Genomic DNA, 20,461 nt, shown 5'->3' on the forward strand with positions numbered 1-20,461 from the left:
TGTTTATTCATATCTTTCTTTTTTAAAAATCTTCTGAATAAGTAAATGATATTTAAGAATTCATATTTCTTGGGGCGTATATAAGTTCATAGAAATTAAGCTATTTTATTCTTTCGGGAAAAAATTTTCCTCGCGTAAAACTTTTACCTTTGCAATCATTCCACGATTTCCTCACGATGCAAAGAAGAGAATGACAAACTGAACTATCATGTTTAAAACAAATTTCCAAAGCATATCTGAGTTTTTATGCATGTGCAAAGAAATGCTGAAGGTATTTTTTCCCGAAGAAGATTGTGAACAAGATTGATCGAAGTCATGGAATCGAGCAATGCAGAATCGAACCCGACTTCCCATGTCAAAGAGCAGCATCAACAATTCACAATATACTGCCCGTCCTACAGTTACAATGTGGGGAAACCCTCAGGTAAAATAGAAAAATCAAAATTAAATAAGAGTTCTTTCTATTTGTAATTTTAGTATCCTTTATCAACTGTGTCATACAATGATCAAGATCTGAAAATAATAGAAAACTATAATAACAACTGTAGTAACTAACTACTGATAAACTATAATAAACTGTAACATTATCCTATATCTCCCCCAAGTCTTTTGGTAGGAAGTGTCCATTTAGTTTATAAATGAAGGAACTGAATGAAAAAGACTGATATTTAACACATGATAATATTAATGGCTAATGATTTGTCAATTATGGGCTGTAATTCACTGTTGAATGTCTTCATTTATGCACTCCATACACTGATTGTAAAGTTCATGTTGTGTGAGTTTATTCGCAAACAAAGTCTTTTTGCCATTCTGGAGCATGTCTGATGCGGCTGGTACGTCGTGGCAGGGTAGGTGTGGACTCAGTCGTTGGTGGTGGAGCAACCGTTGCTTCTGCACAAGGTGGTTCTCTGGCAACATCTGGTGGTGAGCTGGCATCTTGAGTCCTTGGCTCAGTGTCTGTGAGCGGATGGCATGGTTTTTGCACCTTGATAGGAGTGGGTGTCTCAGATGGGGATTCGGTGGCAGGCACGGGTGACTGTTCCTGCATTGTGACTAGTTTTCATCGGTGTTGTTGATCCAGGCCTCACTGTTGTGTCCATGGTGAGAGCGGGGAATGTGACAGGCCTCAACAGGGAAGACAATGGTGGATGTGCCTTAGAATCAGTTTCTATGGTAAGTCGCTTTGGTGGCAACTGAACTGGAATATATTTGCGAAGAAATTTCCTGTTCCGTAAGGTGACACGTCTAGAGCCATCAATGCGCACGACATACTGGTCAAACTGGCGCACCTCAATGACTACTCCTGTCTTATCCCACTTGCGAGGGAAAAGTCCAATTTGGTTCTGCATACGAACATGGTCTCCAACTGAAAGAGGTGGTAGTCTTTGTGTATGTTCCGATAGTCTTTCTGCACATTGCATATGCCTGTTGCGCAATGCCTCTTCACGGGCAAGAGATGTGCTTTGCCATGTTGGATGAGGCTTGTATTTCCCAGGTGGGATTGGGATGAAGTCTCTTATTGGTCGACCAAATATGCATATGGCTGGAGAGAGCTTCATGTCTCTGTCTGGTGTATTTCTGTATTGTAGCATGGCTCGCTGGAAAGCGTCTGTGTCAATGTCACCAGAAGAGCTAGTATTGTCCATTAGAAGGCGCTTGACTGTCTTGACTCCAATCTCTGCTCTGCAGTTACTGTGGGGGAAGGCTACTGAGGATAATCTATGATGCACACCCCAGTCACTAAGGAACTGCCTTGTAGCTGTAGCTGTGAACTCTGGTCCCCCGTCAGATGCAAGTTCGTCAGGTATCCCGTGTGTGACAAAGATGCGTCTGAGACAAGTTATCAGTCCTTGAGCTCCAACGGCTGACTGCTCTACGATGGGCCAGTTTGAGTAGCGGTCCACAACCACCAGGTAATGGTTACCTTTGTAAGTAAAGTAATCAGCACAGATGCACTGGAAGGGATACTCCGGGCTCATTGGTGGAACTGGTGGAGCACTCGGGTTGGACGGTGCATTGCGGTTGCATTGTTGGCAGTTTGCACGAAGAGCGTTTATGTCCGGCGTTATCCCTGGCCAAAATACAGATGTTTCAGCTCTAGCTATCATGGATGTAACTCCTTGATGGGCTGAATGTAAGGTATCTAGGGCTTCCTTCCGCGGTCCTTGTACAGAATAACCCCATCAGTGGTCGACAAGCCCTCACGGTACTGGAAATACTGTCGTAGAGATTCTGGTACTTCATGACGGTGCTGTGGCATTCCACCTTCTATGATCTCACTCAGTAGTAGCATATCTTGGTCACTGGCTGTAGCTACACGAACTCTGTCCCAGGTCACCGACTTCAGGCCAAGGGCGTTCAGTGATGCAACAGCAGTTGATCTCATGAGTTCATCTCTGCCACTTCTCCGGATGTATTTAGTATTTGAATTTTCCAGATGAAGGTTCTCTAAAAGTCTGTGATTGGTTACTTGCGCAACATCATCAGGTAAGATAAGTTTCTCTGCATCACTAATAGGATGGCGTGAAAGACAGTCTGTAGCACGGTGTTTGACACCAGGGATATGGACCATACGGAATCTGTATCGGAGTGTTTTCTCCTTTAAGTTTCTCAGACGATTGTTTGAAATGTCTTCAAGAGATCGGTCACCGAAGATCTTGAGAAGTGGTTTATGGTCGACTGCAATGGCTAGGTCCTTGCATCCTAATATGAAGTATCTGGCCTTGTCCAGGGAATCTGCAACAGCTAGTGCCTCACCCTCAATAGGTGCATAGCGAGACTCTGATGGATGAGTGAATCTGCTGCCGACAAGTGTGATCTTCCATCCAGATGGACAGCAAAAAGGTTCTGTTTTCTCACATGTACAGTGTTTCTGTAGGAGCCAGAACCCGATACCTGATTTGGACCAGTCAGTTGTCAAACATGTGGGTCTGTCAGGGTCAAAGATGCGAACACCATCTTCTATTTCTCTTACAATCTGTGCTTTTGACTCCTCAAATAATGTCTGCAGGTGTTCATTCCACTGGAAAACAGTTCCTGGCTTCAAGAGATCCCGAAATGGTAACATGCGCTTAGCCATACTGAAGGCGTATGAAACCTGATTCACAAGGCCAAACCATGAACGCACATCCATGATGTCTTTTGGTGTGGGAAAGTCTATGATAGCTTGCAGGTATCTCCGACAGGGTCTGACTTCATCAAGGGTGATTTCAAAGCCGGCGAACTCGACCTCATCTGCTCTGAAGACAAATTTTTCTGGGTTGAGTGTTATTCCATTCTTTCCACACACATCAAGCCAACGCACTGCCTGGAAAAAACTTTCTTCTAGGTCATCAGCCCAGAGTAAGGCATCATCAACACACTTGGTTTTGTTTGGAATGTCTGTAACTATCTCATCGTAGCGTCTCGTGTAACCATCGCCTGAGGCAATGTAGCCTTGTGGAGCGGTCTTGTATCGGTATCTTCCCCATGGCGTGATGAATGTTGTCAGATGCCGGTCTTCTTCATAGAGTGGGACACTGTGATAGCCGTTCCATGCATCAAACACTGTCTTTTTCTTCCCATTAGGAACCGATCGCGCTTGAAGAAATGGGGACGGTGTGTGATGTGTCTCACGTGTGGCATGTGCATTGAGAGCCTGGAAGTCAACCGTTCGTCTGGGCTTTCCATTTTTCTTAGCACATATGACCATCCGATGGCACCATGTGACGGGTTCTCCAATGGGAACTGGCTCTAGCACGCCTAACCGTACATCTTGATCAAGGCCTTCTTTTACTGCTGCTCGCCAGTGTATTGGAACAGGTACCGGTGTGTGGTAGGCCACTGGTTCAGCATTTGGATCCACCATAAGCTTCATAGGTGGGCCATCCATTAGAGGCAGAGGCTGATGTTCACATGTGTTGAACGTGCTGGATCTATATAAATCAAGGAGATACTCCTGTAGTTTTGAGCGGTTTTCTTCTGTAGGTGAAAATGGCAAAACACTTGGTGGCGGAGGTGGAGATTGGCGTTTAGGACATCCACATGGTGCAGTGTTCTCTTCATGGACAGCTGCGGTACCGGTTTGTGAAGGCTGTACCTCTGGAAACCTATCGCTGATGATACCTAGCTGTACGCATGCCTCTCTGCTCAGGAACAGTTTGTCCGAGGAGTCTGTAACATATGTCATCTGCCTCGTTTCCACCACTTTACCACTATTGTCTTTGCTTGAGAACCGTAGTAATGAGGCTCCAAGTATCTTGATGCTGTCATTGTTAGCTGTGTGCATGCGCATTGTCACAGGGATAAGGTCAGATTCAGATAGTCCTATGCGATGAATCACTCTAAGACCGGCAAGGCAGCTCTGACAACCAGTGTCAGCCATAGCGGGAATAATGGTGGGCGCTGACGGTGTTGATAGGTCAATTCCAAAGGCTGAGTAATCTTCTGGAAGAGCTCGCACAGTAATGTTCACAAATGGCTGAGGCTTTGAGTTTCTGCGAAACCATGTGTCTGTCATGCTGTCGTAGATGTGATGATCTAGAGGTATACTTTGCCGTTGTCCATTCATATTGATGGGTTGAATGGTGTTTAGGTTGTCATGCTGTGGTTGAGGGGAGTACAGTGTACACAAAGTGTTAAACACAGCACTTTCTTTGTCATAGTTGTGTTGCCTAGACTGTGTTTGGCGTTTTGGATTGTCCTTGCTGCGGCAGACACTCTCGAAATGGTGATCTCGATGACAAAGTTCACACCTGTGGCCATATGCAGGACACTGAGTCTTACGTAGTTGTGCCACACTTTTCTTGCCATGGCCACGTTTCCCACAATAAGAACACAGGTCTTGATTTTCTTTGCTCGGCACTTGCTTGGACCTTTTGTAGGAGCTGGCTGCCTCAACCGAATGAGAATCTAGAAGCCTAGAGGCTGATCTTTTCCCTGCTTCTTTCGCTTCAACGAATTGAAATACTTCCTCCAAAGTCATATTTTGATTCTTATCACCGAGTAAGTCTAACTGAATGTCAGGGTCGACAACGCCTCGTGTGAGGACATCGCGCATAATGGCATCTGTGTAGTTGACTTTGGTGTTACAGTTAGGACAGTCAATCACGAATTTGCAAATGTCAGCTTGTCCTCTGAGACGTGCACCAAAGTTTCTGACTGACTCATCACGGTCTTGCCTCATGTTATGTAATGTCACACGGGCTACCATTGTATTTTCTTCACGAACAGCAAGTTTACGGATGGCATCTAATACGTTATCTACTGTTTTTTCAGTTAATTTGCCACCTGTTGTTCGTGTCAGGTCTCTGCGAAGGGGTTCATCACAACACTCGAGCAACTGAATGACTTTGTCTTTACCGTCCAGTTTCGTTGCAGCCACATAATCTGTCCAGCGTGACATAAAGTAGGCCCAATCCTCGCTGGTTCCAGCGGCGGTTATGGTAGGCCGCTTCACTTTCTCTACTTTTGCTGTCAAAACGGGTCCAGTTGTGTGTACAGCGCTGTGGACTGTGATGAGGGCCGCGACGATTGCTGCATCTAGGTCGTCGGTGGTATAGTCACAGCCAGGAAACGGACACTGTACTACAGGCATTATTGCGTCACTATCTTGATCATAAATAAGAGTTCTTTCTATTTGTAATTTTAGTATCCTTTATCAACTGTGTCATACAATGATCAAGATCTGAAAATAATAGAAAACTATAATAACAACTGTAGTAACTAACTACTGATAAACTATAATAAACTGTAACATTATCCTATAAAAATGTACCATAAATAACTTTAACGAGTTATTTTAGTTACGAAGAAACATTGCTATTTTAGTTGTAATGAAATTATCATGTATTTTTCTGCAGATCCAGTATGCTCTATTGTCTATTGAGAAGTTGATTTTTCATACCCCCCCCCCCCCCCCTTCAAGTTTTCTACGAAAGGACTAATTAAAAAGGCAGTTCAACTAAATAGAGAACTAAATCAGGTCCCACTCTAATCAATGTTTTAGGCTTGATGTATAATCAATTATGTATTTTGGATTCACAGGTGTTGTTTTGCAATGGAAATGCAATTAAAAATACCCATTCTGCCGACCTAAAACACGTTTATCACGGTATTACCTTTACTTGCGATGTCAAGTTGAGGGGAAGTATAAAAACAAGCCATCAACTTCTCAATACAGAATACAGATCTAGATCTGTAGCAATTGCTGGTCAGCAAAAAGGGATGGACAATCAGAGAGCTACAGTGTCACCAATAACGAAAAACTATATTGCACACAAAAAGTTGCGCTTGGCTCTGGATTAATTTCTCCAAATTTTTACCTCAGTTGCAAAAAAGATTAATTTAAAACAATTCTTATACCTTACATCTCTATCAGGTATACACTCTTAGTTGACATCTACTAGCTGTTCTGCAGCTAAGAACTCGTGACCCTTAAACCTATGAGTATGACCGCTATCTCAGTCAAGCTGCCTAAAGTAAAATTTTGTATTCACTATTCACACTGACAGGGGTGTTGACAGAGAGCCGTAGCCCTTACCAGCCTATAAAGATCAGAAAAAGCACAGTTAGGAAAGTGGAACATGAAAATACAGTTTCTATTACTGGTAGGTAGCTGTTATATAATCTTTGTATTATATATAGAGCCGAAACTGTCAGCTTTAATATTATGAAAAACATTTGGGTTTTAGACATTTCTGCATCAAAATTCTGGAACAGTTCTTGGTTTTATGTTATTGGTGAGAAAAAAGGTGATTCTCACTTAGAAATTTTTTTTTTTTTTGAAAATCCATAAGGGCGAGATAAATAAGTTGTGTGTTTCAGGTTCCCTAACCAACCTTAAAATATATAAGTAGACCTTAAAAAAGTTTTCTGCTGATATCTCTTTGAAAGTAAACAAATCTGGGTTGCACTATTAGAAATCCAAATCTAGATCTCTTTCGATGTGTTTAAGAAAATGGTCATCCTCTATATATTGATCTGAAATGCTTTGACAGGGGTTTCCCTGTTAAAGTTTAAACAATGAAATGAATAAAATGTTAAAATAAAATGTTTTCCCTGCCTACCTAACCTATTTTTTCCCAGAAATCTGACACTTATTCCTTATATTTACACGCTCTTGATTCCGCAAATTCACTTTTTACAAACCCCACTTCTGTTTCTGTTCTGCCCGGCATGTAACTATTTTATTAACCACACCTATCGACAAACTAGTAGATTTATTTAGAAATAAAGTATTTTTACTATTTGTAATTTTATCTCGGACAAATACATTGAAAATTTAAATATTTCTTACTTAGTATGTTGTAATATATTGGTTTACATGTTCTATATGTACACTATAATTACTGTTCCACCATGTTCTTTTCATATTTCAAGAAGTCAAACCACTACCTGAGAATTGCCTTGAAGATTATTGTGAAAAATCAGACTACTGCTTATCACAAGGTAATACAATCAAGTGTTATACTGTATACCAATTAATATACTGTTAAGTTCCTAAATATATGCATGGAATTAATTATTGCATAATTTCGTGAGAAGCACCACACACGAAATAAAATTACTTGCCTTTTAATAAATTCCAGTTGCAGATCTTACAAGCTGCTCTTTCTAGAGTTATAATAATGATATTTTTGCTTCCTAATGGCTTACAGGATGTGTTCAAGCTAATGAAACTACAGATGAAAATATGTCCTCATTCGATCAAGTTATCATCAACACCATGAGAGAACACAAGATCAAGGGGGGGTCTGTCATCATTGGTCAGCAGGGTAGAATTCTGTACAGGCAAGGTAATACCATGTATCATCATGAAGGAATTGTTTTGTAATGTATTGAAAATGTTATTGGTTTATAGCTGCAGAACTGTAGCCCTCTGCTTGAGAAAATTCGGACAGATAAAGCAGAGAGCTACAGATCCAAGCGTTGAAAAACCTTCGATTTACGCCGCCGATTTTTTGTCACTCACTTTGGATATTTTTTCTGGTATTTAACTTTCACCAGCTCTAAAAAAGTATTTAATAATTATTCATATATTTACATGTATCTTCAATTCCTGATAATTTACTTACCTTTCAACGCTAACAAATGGCTGTTTAAGGTTACAGACGTCGAAATAGAACTCTTTTAAACTGACATTACCAAACTATATACAGGACTGTTTCAGACCGTGAAAAGGTAAATAAACTTAAATAAGTATCACAAGTAAGAGTTATAGGATACAATTCTAAAGCCAGAGAAAGTTCAAGTACACGAATTAAATACCTAAAATAGCGACAAAATATAATCGGCGTAAATCGAAGGTTTTTACAACGCTTGGATCTGTAGCTCTCTGCTTTATCTGTCCAAATTTTCTCAAGCAGGGAGCTACAGTTCTGCAGCTAATTGGTTTAGAATTCATGTCAGAAAGACATTGCATGACTGAAGCACGATATACTTCATTTTGATATTAAAAAGAGTGGATTCAAGTTATAAGGTTAGGTTATGGCCCATTGGGACTAGGATTGGGTCACAATATGATAACGGAAAAATTTTGTCATGGAAAGAATTGGGAATTTTTTTTTCATAATTTCTTTTCCCTCTTTGGGAAGGGTACTCAGGTGAGCATTTTAGCCCATGCTGTGATTCTGTTATCTGAAGTTTTATACTCGAATAATAAATCAAAAAAGAAAAAAATGTTATTCTGTAAGTATATGACATTCATTTATCATGTTTTTACAAAAAATCAAATTTATGTTGATTTGATAATTGCCATAAGGTTAAGATTTCTGAGAAGTTTGGCCAGAAAAATGAATTCTTATAATGAAACAGAAACAATGCCAACAGACTTTTTGATATGATGTTCATGATGTTAGAGAGCACTGCTTGGTAATGGTTTATATAACAACAGCTCAAACATTAAACGAAGAAAATTCCCATGTATGGCTTCATTGTAACAGGTTATGGTGAGGCAGCACCTGGAGTTTATGCTACGTCTTCATCAAAGTTCAGGATTGGCGACATATCTAAAGTCATTACCGCCATGGCTGTTTTAAAGCTAGTGGACCTGGGATACCTAGAACTTACAGATGAAGTTTTTGGAGATGAAACCAAAGGTAACTATAAGAACATTTGCTTGAAACTTCATAAACATTTTAAAATCAATCCTTTAGTTTATCATAAAAATTCAATTTATATGGTATTTTATAACACAAAGCATTGTAATCTGTACTGTATAATTCAATTTAATAAAAATTCAAGCATTCAAACAATGTGGTTGCATAGACTATATCTGTAGGAGTGCACACTATCAACCTCTTAAGAAACTGGATCTGATCTACATTTACATATTCTGCTGCAAAATCACATGCTTTTATCGGGTCAAATTTTCAAGGTATCAGGAGAAAATATGGGTTCCGTTCATAGAGATTTGATTTCAAGGATGAAAACTGAGTAGTAATTCTGTACATTCACATATGAAAAATTACACTTTGTGGTGGACATAAATCTGTGGGTCTTTTCATACCTTGAAAACAATGAAAATTAAACCCCTGGCCAATGGTATATTAAATAAGTAATTTCACAGTAATCTTTGCTCCCCAGTGTTAATAGACATGCTTTGATTGGGACCATTAATTAAGCTGATACTGTAAATGAATTATATTTAGCATGTATGATATTTGGCGGAAATCAACATTTGAGCAAGTTAGCATGGATTTGATTTAGCGCACTTCTTAATGTTCTTATTTATTTGTATATGCGCAAGACATTTAGCATTGTACTTGAATTAGCGGACATTTCTCTCCGCCAAAGTCGCTAAAAAGAATACACAGCCAAATATAATATGTTTACAGTAGTCTGATTTAAATCAGGACCCTGATCTGCTCCTCTATTGTTTTATTGTCACTACATGAGTTAGTGACAATAAAAAAATAAAGGAGCAGTTCGAGGATCTGGTTTTTAGCTCTACTGGTCAGAGACCAGAAGAGCTTATGCGATAGTAATGCGTAAGTCGTCCGTCCGTCTGTCTGTCTGTCTGTCTGTCCGTCTGTAAACAATTTTTCAAAATGCTACTCCTCCTACAGTTTTGGTCTGATTTCAATATAACTTGGCACACAAGTAGACTACACTAAGATACATAATTCTGTGTATCGGTTTTTGATTTGGATGAACGGTGTTGCCGTGGTTACTAAAAATAGAAATTTCTGTGAAATTCTTTCAAAATGCTACTTCTCCTACAGTTTTGGTCTGATTGCAATATAACTTGGCACACAAGTAGACTACACTAAGATACATAATTCTTTTTATCACATATTTTCCCCTTTATCCCGTTGATATAGCTCATGTGATATCGTTTTCGTATCAACACTATGTATTCTTACGCCACGTGACGTAATGTAAATAAACAAATACATGTGCATGATGGAGAGAATGACTTAATTTGTCAAATTTCACATTATTTGATATAATTTAACAAATCTTCATTCAGGAATAAAAAAAAATAAGTGCAGAAATACTTTCTTTCTTTTATTTTTGTACGAAATATTTCATACAGCGTAATATTATTTATTACGTTATTTGGTCCGAGGTAACCGAAAGGGAACTTTGAATTAGAAATAAAGACAAAGTACACATTTATAGTGAACAAAGATATGTGATAAAAAGAATCTCCCATGGTTTGTGGTTTGATATGATTTTTATCCAACTCGTTGTGTGTTTTCTATCCCCTCGCCAAGGCTCGGGGATAGAAAACACACAACTCGTTGGATAAAAATCATATCAAACTACAAACCATGGGAGATCCTATATATATCGGTTTTTGATTTGGATGAACGGTGTTGCCTTGGTTACTAAAAATAGAAATTTCTGTGAAATTCTTTAAAAATGCTACTTCTCCTACAGTTTTGGTCTGATTTCAATATAACTTGGCACACAAGTAGACTACACTAAGATACATAATTCTGTGTATCGGTTTTCGATTTGGATGAACGGTGTTGCCGTGGTTACTAAAAATAGAAATTTCTGTGAAATTCTTTCAAAATGCTACTTCTCCTACAGTTTTGGTCTGATTTCAATATAACTTGGCACACAAGTAGACTACACTAAGATACATAATTCTGTTTATCGGTTTTTGATTTGGTTGAACGGTGTTGTCGTGGTTACTAAAAATAGAAATTTCTGTGAAATTCTTTCAAAATGCTACTTCTCCTACAGTTTTGGTCTGATTTCAATATAACTTGGCACACAAGTAGACTACACTAAGATACATAATTCTTTGTATCGGTTTTTGATTTGGATGAACGGTGTTGCGTGGTTACTAAAAATAGAAATTTCTGTGAAATTCTTTCAAAATCCTACTCCTCCTTCAGTTTTGGTCTGATTTCAATTTAACTTGGCACACAAGTAGACTACACTAAGATACATAATTCTGTATCGGTTTTTGATTTGGATGAACGGTGTTGCCGTGGTTACTAAAAATAGAAATTTCTGTGAAATTCTTTCAAAATGCTACTCCTCCTACAGTTTTGGTCTGATTTCAATATAACTTGGCACACACTAGATTACACTAAGATACATAATTCTGTATATCGGTTTTCGATTTGGATGAACGGTGTTGCCGTGGTTACTAAAAATAGAAATTTCTGTGAAATTCTTTAAAAATGCTACTCCTCCTACAGTTTTGGTCTGATTTCAATATAACTTGGCACACAAGTAGAACACACTAAGGTACATAAATCTATTTATCAGTTTTTGATTTCGATGAACTGTGTTGACGTGCTTCTAAAAATAGAAATTTCTGTGAAATTCTTTCAAAATGCTACTCCTCCTACAGTTTTGGTCTGATTTCAATATAACTTGGCACACAAGTAGACTACACTAAGATACATAATTCTGTGTATCGGTTTTTGATTTGGATGAACGGTGTTGCCGTGGTTACTAAAAATAGAAATTTCTGTGAAATTCTTTCAAAATGCTACTCCTCCTACAGTTTTGGTCTGATTTCAATATAACTTGGCACACAAGTAGACTACACTAAGATACATAATTCTGTGTATCGGTTTTTGATTTGGATGAACGGTGTTGCCGTGGTTACTAAAAATAGAAATTTCTGTTTAATACACTCAAAATGCTACTCCAAATACAGTTTTAGTCTGATTATAATGTAATGTGGCATGCAAGTAGACTACACTAAAACATAAAGAGACTAAATCAAGGATCATTTTTCTATAAATTGCTGTTGAAAAGTTTCAATTCCCAACTGCCTAAGTACTTTTCTCTTCTTTTGCTATAAGTACAAACCAGTAGAGCTTCAGTCTCGACAGAGACTTCTGGTTATTTATTTACTTGAAAGAGTTCTTTTTACCTTGTTTTTAGTATTTATTAATCATTTGTTTCAGATACAGCATCAGGAAGATTCTTCATCAGAACATCAGGTAACAGTCATACTGGAACACACAGACTTATATCTCTTTAACAGGTTCCATAATTGATCTCTCTAAATCAGTAAAATTCTGTTTTACATAACATCGTCATGGCATTATTGAAGGCTAACTTTTCCCTGGGAAATCTGAAGCAGTATTACTCAATAATATGTTCTTGTCAATAAAATACTGTATAGGGGGAAAATAACTCGCGGTGTTAATATTCGCTATATTCACGGCGTTAATAAATCCGTAAATTCAAGAAACAGTGAATAAAGAACTATATGCGGTATATTGCATATGTTTGCCCCCACAAAAGTCAAATTTTGAAAACTTCCTGAAATGTGCTGAATTCAATAAATTGTACGAGAAATATAAGTTAACAGAAAATATTATAGTTCCAGAGCAGTGTATTCACAATTTCTGTTTTTATGACGTCACAAACTAGTCCGATTTTATATCCTTTTTCAGAAAGAGGACAAAATGGACAAAATTTCAACAATTTAAGCTTTAAAATTTATAGAGCGCATGTGTGTTCAGGAACAATATTGACATATTTCATTGATATTATCATTCTACACATTATATCAAAATATTTATCCTGAACACACATGCGCTTGGTGACTTTTATTTAAAATATCGACGAAATATGTACATTTTTCTGCAAAATTCATAAAAAACTGAAATTTACGTCATATTTGTGACGTCATTACGTACATATGACGTCATTACTTATGAAATTATTCAGTGCTTTGAAGTCAGCATATACTCCCCTGTTTAAGGACTTAATTAAATATTACTCCATCAAAGTTTGATTTTGGGGGGCAAATGTTGGTTAATACCGCATATAGTTCTTTTCAATAATCTCTATGTTTCATTTGAAAATTTGAGAATAGACTACGATAGATTTATATAGGTGTACATGCAGTACATGATCATTTCAGTAATTACTATTATTTTAATTATCACGCTTTAACTCAAATCAGCAGATAATAACTTGTGCTTGTTCAAAAGCTGTTTTAAAAGCCAACGCTACATGTTTAATCAATCAAAACACGTGGGCCATCGGTTTTGATTACCCGTGCCTAACTAATGTTACCACGTGTATTTGTTACCTGCCTTATCATGCATATTAGTTCATGTAGTTTTTATCGACATTTTGGTTTAAAAAAATCATTCTAATAAATATATCGAACTTAACTTACTGAAGATGTGGAAGGATATTATTTCGTAGAATTACATGTACATAAACAAATTTATTTCCGTCCAGTGGTTTTTTCGTCGCGTTGTATTGAAGATTTTGGGTGCACATGCACTCATCGTAATAGCATATAGGAAAGTCATTTGATGTTTAGAGTGAAGAACTTTTAATAACTGCACTTGTGTTAATTAATTATTTATTAAATATAACAATTTTATATTAACCTACCCTGTTGTTCGTGAAATAAAGACATGATGTTGATTAAAGTCGTTTACATGTATAGTATGGATTAAACGGATATAGACAAGGGAGGTAACTTTTATCATATACCTATTCCGCGAATTCAAGAAACCGCGATCATGTCAGATGTGAGAAAAACATGAAAATTACAACCCGTGAAATTAATCCCCTATACAGTATATTGCTCAATGCTGGAAAGTGGAGAAATTCACACCAATCATGCACATAAAATCTTAAGGCGTAAATTGAACATTATTTTCATTACAGGATCTGTAGCATTAAGCATGTTAAGGTAAAAAACTAAAATATAAAACCAGAACAATACAGTTTTGCAGCTGTAATATATGATACAATGTTGTCAATGAGCTTTATGTTTTAGGTCTTCTGAGGAACCACTACAAAGGGAGGAGGAGACACATGATAGAGACCAGAAGAGTGGAACATCTTCTACAGCATTCAGGGGGCTGGGACCCAGCACAAGGAAATGACATCATAGAGACCAGAAAACTGGTTCTCGACAAAAAGACTCTGGCAAATGTCAAGTCATCGGACAGAAAAGAAATGATAATGAGACAGATTTTGATAAAGGCACCTGACTATCCACCTGGTAATATTCACTGTATTTTCATACAAATTTTTCTGTAGGGAATTAATTATATAGAAATCTCCTTGTCTCTCTGTCTTTCTGTTTCTCTTTGCAATTGCCATAATTTTGAAAATTTAAAGGGGAAACAGAATTTTGAACTTGATACAAAGATTGCTGTAGACATGTAGTGTATTTAAACTTTAAACAAAGATCATAAAGGCAAGTCAAAGGTCACTGACAGAAAAATAAAGTCATATTCAATGCATAACTTTTAATGAAGAGATATTTGATGTGCAGGAACATGCTTGGATATGTAGGAACAACAATTTCCAAGTTGAAATATGCTATTGACATTTGAAAAACAAGTTGATGAAACAAGGTTATCAACAGTCTCATTAATAGTCAATATTATATTTCAAAAGTTATAAGATCAATACAATGACCTTATCAGCAAATTCAAATAACATGTATCATTAATTTGAATACTGACTAATTACTGTTTGTTATCTCATATTTTTTTCTCCTTAAAAAGAGTACTAAATATGATATTGATAATTGTGAGATACTTGATGCAAGGTCATCTAGTCAAGTTGAAGACCATTTTAAGTAAAAAGTACAGTTTGTGTACTATTAAGGAAACATTGGAAGCTCCTGCTTAAAAACGAAGATTGCTTATAACTTGTATTTTGTGAATTTGTGTGTGACCTTGTACCAAATTCATTTGGGTCAGTTCAATTATCAAAATCTTTGGTCATTGAAATTGGTCCAGAAGAACATATCGGTATTTATTTAATGTTATTTAAGTATTATATACATCAATACTTACAACTGATGACAATTTTTCTTTGGAATGAATAAGATATTACATAAATATATTGATTGCATTCTTCAGGAAAAAAACAGGTTTACTGCCATCTTGGATACTTTCTTCTGGGAATGGTGGTAGAGGAGGTCACAGGGATTCCCTATCACAACTTCATCAGGGACATGTTGCAGAGTCTGGGAGTGGGGTACCTTAGTAATATAGACAGCTGCAGTGAACTTGGCAATGATGAAATCTGTCTGGAAAATCTCTTTGATTATGTAAGAAAATCCTATAACACCCCTCCTCCTACCCTACATGTATATTCAATAAGGAAAAATCATTAAGTATGAATGAATCCCTATTAAAAACCAAAATAATTTTTTAAAATTAAAATACAGTAGTACAATTCCTTTTAATACAGTTTATACAAGATCTTGGATAAATTGGTAAATCCCTTTAAACAACACAGGACGAAATTTACTTTGGTACAATATTAAAATTTTAAAAATACAGTAAGAAAATCTGATACTCTTGTATAATAAGAATATTCATTAAATACATGTACATTTGTTTGTTTTAATGATAACCTATGTCTTTGATACAGTAAGAAAATTCCTTTGATTAATGTAAGAATAACTCTTTGATTATAGTAAGCGATAAGGCGGTTGAATTCTGGTCTTATGATCATTTTTGCCAAAAATGTACATTATGTAACATATCACATATTTCTTTATCTGCATCAAGGTTGAGAAAAATGTTTAAAAAGACACGATTTCATGTATATGGTTAAATTTTAGGTGAGTTCTGTTTCAAATGAAGACGCAGAATCGACCCCATATCTACATGGTCATTGCAAGTTCAATAGGATCTATCATGGAAATATTCAAGATATACGACAGACTTCAACATATTGTGGCTTAATTGCTTCAGCAGAGCAATTGTTCAGAATTTTCTCATCCATTGAACTCTCTTTACATACGTAAGTAAATATTTATTAGTAATTTCAGTTAAGTGTAAAGTTTTGCATTATGTCACAACCTATGCTGACAGATGCACTCAAGGTAAATAGTACATGCCTCCTAACCACAAGCTTTACGACTGGAAGTTTCTTCTAATCCCTGATTGGTTGCTCGTGCAACAGACTATTTCTGTGTCAATGTTGATAATCTGAGTTGATCAATCACACAGCGGCGGCTAAATTGTTTACGCTGGATGCATCTGTCTGAAAAGTTCGTGACATAATGCAAAACTTCACACTTAACTGAAATTACTAAATGATAACTAACAAATATTGTTAATTAGTTATATTTACATTAATTAAGACAAATATATGATGTTTTTGCCTAAATTTTACTATGGAAGTTGTAAAGTGCAAACAACAGGTACCTTTGTTTTGTATGAGTCCTATGACAGGGACATCAAAATTTTCGAGGCAGTGGAACATGTGAGAACACTTTAAATTTCCAAATTTATTTTAAATTTCTCTTTTTTACAGAGGCTCCGGAGTTTTGTCTCGGGAAATGGTGAAGAAAATGCTTGAACGACCTTGGTTTGAAAATGGTTCTGAATGGCTTGGCCTTGGCCTCAGTGTTTCAGATGATGGGGAGACCTGGGGACACTTAGGAACCACCCCTAAAGGTACCCACTCCTTAGCCTGTCGGCATCATTCTGGATTTACATGGATTGCTTTGTTCAATGAAGGAGAGTCTGGATGGGATCATCTAGATTTAGAGCTTGATACAATGATGAGACATGCTTTAAGCATGTCACCTAGGTTTTCCTCCTATTCCACACTGTTGTTCAAGCAGCTGTCTTTTTGGAGTATGGAAGTGCAGTATTATGGAATTTATTCTTCAAACACAAATCAGGTGTTTGAAGTGCTTCTTCCGTATGAATTGCTTGACAGGCATTACATGAATTTAAAAAGCGCCGGATACTTTATTCAGCACATTGATCTTATCAGCAACAATGGACAGTTATTTGTTAACATAGTTTGGAACCAACACAGAACAAATCAGGCTTGGTGTATCAGGAAATACCACGTAGACGACAGGAGTTTAGTAGCCCGTAACACAGTGGAAAAGGATGTTGAGCATTTTTTTTCTAAGTACCAGATTCATGCTTTGTCAACATGTAAGGTCAAAACGTATTTCCACTGTGTCATAGTGTTCAAGGAAAAGACAAATTCAAAGCTTTCTCAAAAGTTTTTATTCTTAACACCCTATAACTGTGCAGTTAAATGCCTCACCGATTCTATAGTGTATGGTAACAAGGTTGTTAATCCATCTGTGTGCCAAGTAGGTGTATCCAAACTTCTGACTGTTGTACTTGAAAATGGCGGACGTGAAAGATCAACACCAAACAAATACTGGATTTCAGCCTACCCAGAATTCTTTTCACATGTCATTAAAGTTGATAAAGAAGCGGCACACTTTGGCCTTCAGCATGCTCAGTTCTACTCAAACAGTGCTCCAGATAGTGTGACTGGGGCCTTTGTTTGCTTTGTCTTGTCATCAGATATCAAACATAAAAGCACTTGTCGATACGGACTGACTCGCTATGCTTTCATGAAAACATTAACAGACATAGTGAGAGCTGGAGATGTTGAGGTGGAGAAGATATGTGCTTACTTAAATAAGGAATGCTTTCATTTTGCTTTAGTGACAAAGCAGAACTGATGCAGCTATTTTACAATGGTCAAAATAAATATAAAACTTATATTTAATTTACGATTTAAAAAAAATCCATTTGAAAAGTACATGACTATGTAGAAAGAAAATAAGTTTTCTAAATTCAACTTGTTTAAAAATATAAGCATTCACTAGAAACAAATTTGGTTCGAATTCTACAGACCTTAGAAATAGGTCCATTTGATACAATGTGCGTCAAAAGCAGCTTCTTAACTAGACCTAAATATCTGAGGTTTTCTGTCTTATTTTTAGATTGCAATAATTTACGTACCAGGAAATCGTCAGAATGGGCGCCATTATGTAAGGGTTAATGTACGAGTAGCGGAAAATGGAAGTTACTTTTAAGGAATCGCCTCCAACTGGAATGCTTGTTTTTATTGTTTGTTAATACACAATAAAGAATTTTTATATGATACATTGTAAATACTTTTTACATATTGGTATTATTTATATATAATATAGAAAGAAAACTAAAAAAAAGTGTACTGAAGTTAATTAAATGCTCTCAACACTCAAAACTTATCAATAAAACAATAATAAATAAAATACGAAAGCCATAACAAATTCCGTGTAAGCTCTCCATTCCTTATAAGTAATGGAGCGCTCAAACAAAAGAATGACGTCACAGGTGGATTTTACGGAAAATGGAAGTTCGTCGCCTCCAACTGGCATTCACAGGGTTGTTTTTCAATACTTGCGAACCAAATTAAATGTCTAACTCAAAGCTTATTAATAAAACAATAATATATATATATTTTTCGCGAATAAACGCGTAACTTTCGCGTTGTTTCGCGAAATAATATGCTGACTGACAGATAAGAACATAGACACAGACGGGAACTCTCAGAAACTTATTTATAAACTAGAGGTACTGTGAGCGATGAGCTCACTAAATGATACCCCCCCCCCCCCCCCGCCTCCCATATAGTTATAATGGCAAAGTCCATGTTTTGCTTTGGCCGGGAAACCCAAAATATGTATAGGATCAAAAAGTGAAATAGAAGGTGCACAATGGCAATATGTAATAAAGATTCTGTGAAAGTTTCATTAAGTTTCACTCACTGGTGTAAGAGGAGTTGCAGATAAGAGATGGGTACCCCAAAGTGTAACGGACAGACGCACGGACGGACAGCTAGACAGGCGGACGGACGGGCATACCGATTACAGTATACCCTCCCACTTTTCAAGCGGGGGGTATAAATATAATTTCCTCAGAAGATGTACTGGAGAAATGATACGAGAATAGGATAGATTAGTCATCAGAATATTTTTATACCCCCCGCTTGAAAAGTGGGAGGGTATACTGTAATCGGTATGTCTTTACGTCCGTCGGTCCGTCTGTTACTCTTTATGGTACCCATCTCTTATCCGCAACTCCTCTTATACCACTGAGTGAAATTTAATGAAACTTTCACAGAATCTTTATTACATATTGCCATTGTGCACCTCTTATTTTACTTTATGATCCGACACATATTTTGAGTTTCCCGGCCACAGCAAAGCATGGACTTTGTCATCAGTTATGACCATATGGGAGGCGGGGGTATCATTTAGTGAGCTCAATGCTCACAGTGCTTCTAGTTTTTATTTTAAAACCTTACCATTGAATTAATAAAATGAATTTTACTTTCTTGTAGACGTTTTTGAATTGTTAAATTCTTTAGACATTATTTTTTAAGGAAATCTCCACTTGACACTTTTTTCAAGCTGTTTTTTAATCAGTAACATTTACTAACACTGTACAACTAGTAAATTAAGCAATCAATCATTTTGGACAAAAAAAATTATACACTATACTGTAGAAACATTAACTTAAAAGTGAATGAACAATGTATAATTTCATGAGCTTAACGGGCCATATGATGCTGTTTAAATAACAATTATACTAGTAATTGGATATTGTTAATTACAAATTTATTGAGGAGGAGGGGTCTCTAAATTTTCACCAATACCGAGTATTTATATAATGGGTTACAGAGAAGTTCGTGGACTAGCCATAAATAAAAACTATGAAGGTATACAGCAGAGTTTGTACACTTTGAATTGTCAGTGTTTTCGTAAGCAATGGAATTACAACGTGGTGCAACCACAAAATAGGAAATCGTATTTCCACAGTGAATCCAATGCAACGGAGAGAAATGAAAATCTGCTATTCAATTTTCACAAATGAGGTGGGACACAATTGACAAATTTACCTCATTTTGTCAATTTTCTGAGATCTTGATCTCTAAAAAATAAAATTATTTCAAATTATCTAGAGAGTGCATATAAAAGACGCCGGAAAGGGGTGATTTTCCCAGAAATTAATAATCTTGAAGTTAAATTTTGGAAAACTGGCATAAACTTTGAATTGTTTTAACAGCGTTGAGAAAGACAAATTGTGACAGTAAAGATGGATTCAATAGCAAGAAAGCTTAAAATTTTATCTTGTGATAGTCCAAGATCAAAATACCTTTTGCTTATCATTGTAAAAAATAAACTTGATGTCAAAATCAAAAAGAAAGTTGAGACTAAAGCAAATATCTGGTTAAACAGCAACAGCGTTATAACGCA

General features: G+C 36.7%; 1 protein-coding gene across 1 annotated transcript; it reads left to right on the forward strand.

Moving 5' to 3' along the window:
* Positions 1–147: 147 nt before the first annotated feature.
* On the forward strand, positions 148–17,943 carry LOC134277576 (uncharacterized). The gene is made up of 10 exons (XM_062759901.1): positions 148–424; positions 6,495–6,590; positions 7,363–7,431; positions 7,641–7,778; positions 8,925–9,080; positions 12,363–12,398; positions 14,207–14,434; positions 15,306–15,496; positions 16,016–16,197; positions 16,714–17,943. The coding sequence occupies exons 1-10, from the start codon at positions 316–318 to the stop codon at positions 17,894–17,896; spliced, it is 2,388 nt and encodes a 795-aa protein (XP_062615885.1). The 5' UTR covers positions 148–315; the 3' UTR covers positions 17,897–17,943.
* Positions 17,944–20,461: the final 2,518 nt, after the last annotated feature.

The sequence above is a fragment of the Saccostrea cucullata genome, unplaced genomic scaffold (assembly GCF_032062105.1).
Source record: "Saccostrea cucullata isolate Sc308-1 unplaced genomic scaffold, CSIRO_AGI_Scuc_v1 ctg1335, whole genome shotgun sequence".
NCBI lineage: Eukaryota > Metazoa > Mollusca > Bivalvia > Ostreida > Ostreidae > Saccostrea > Saccostrea cuccullata.

What these genes read in the sequence shown, in the direction of transcription:
- LOC134277576 (XM_062759901.1), top strand. Translation starts at nt 316, where the DNA reads ATGGAATCGAGCAATGCAGAATCGAACCCGACTTCCCATGTCAAAGAG. An exon ending in CAATGTGGGGAAACCCTCAG is followed by an intron (nt 425 to 6,494) that starts GTAAAATAGAAA and finishes TCACACTGACAG; the next exon opens with GGGTGTTGACAGAGAGCCGT. An exon ending in TAGAATTCTGTACAGGCAAG is followed by an intron (nt 7,779 to 8,924) that starts GTAATACCATGT and finishes TCATTGTAACAG; the next exon opens with GTTATGGTGAGGCAGCACCT.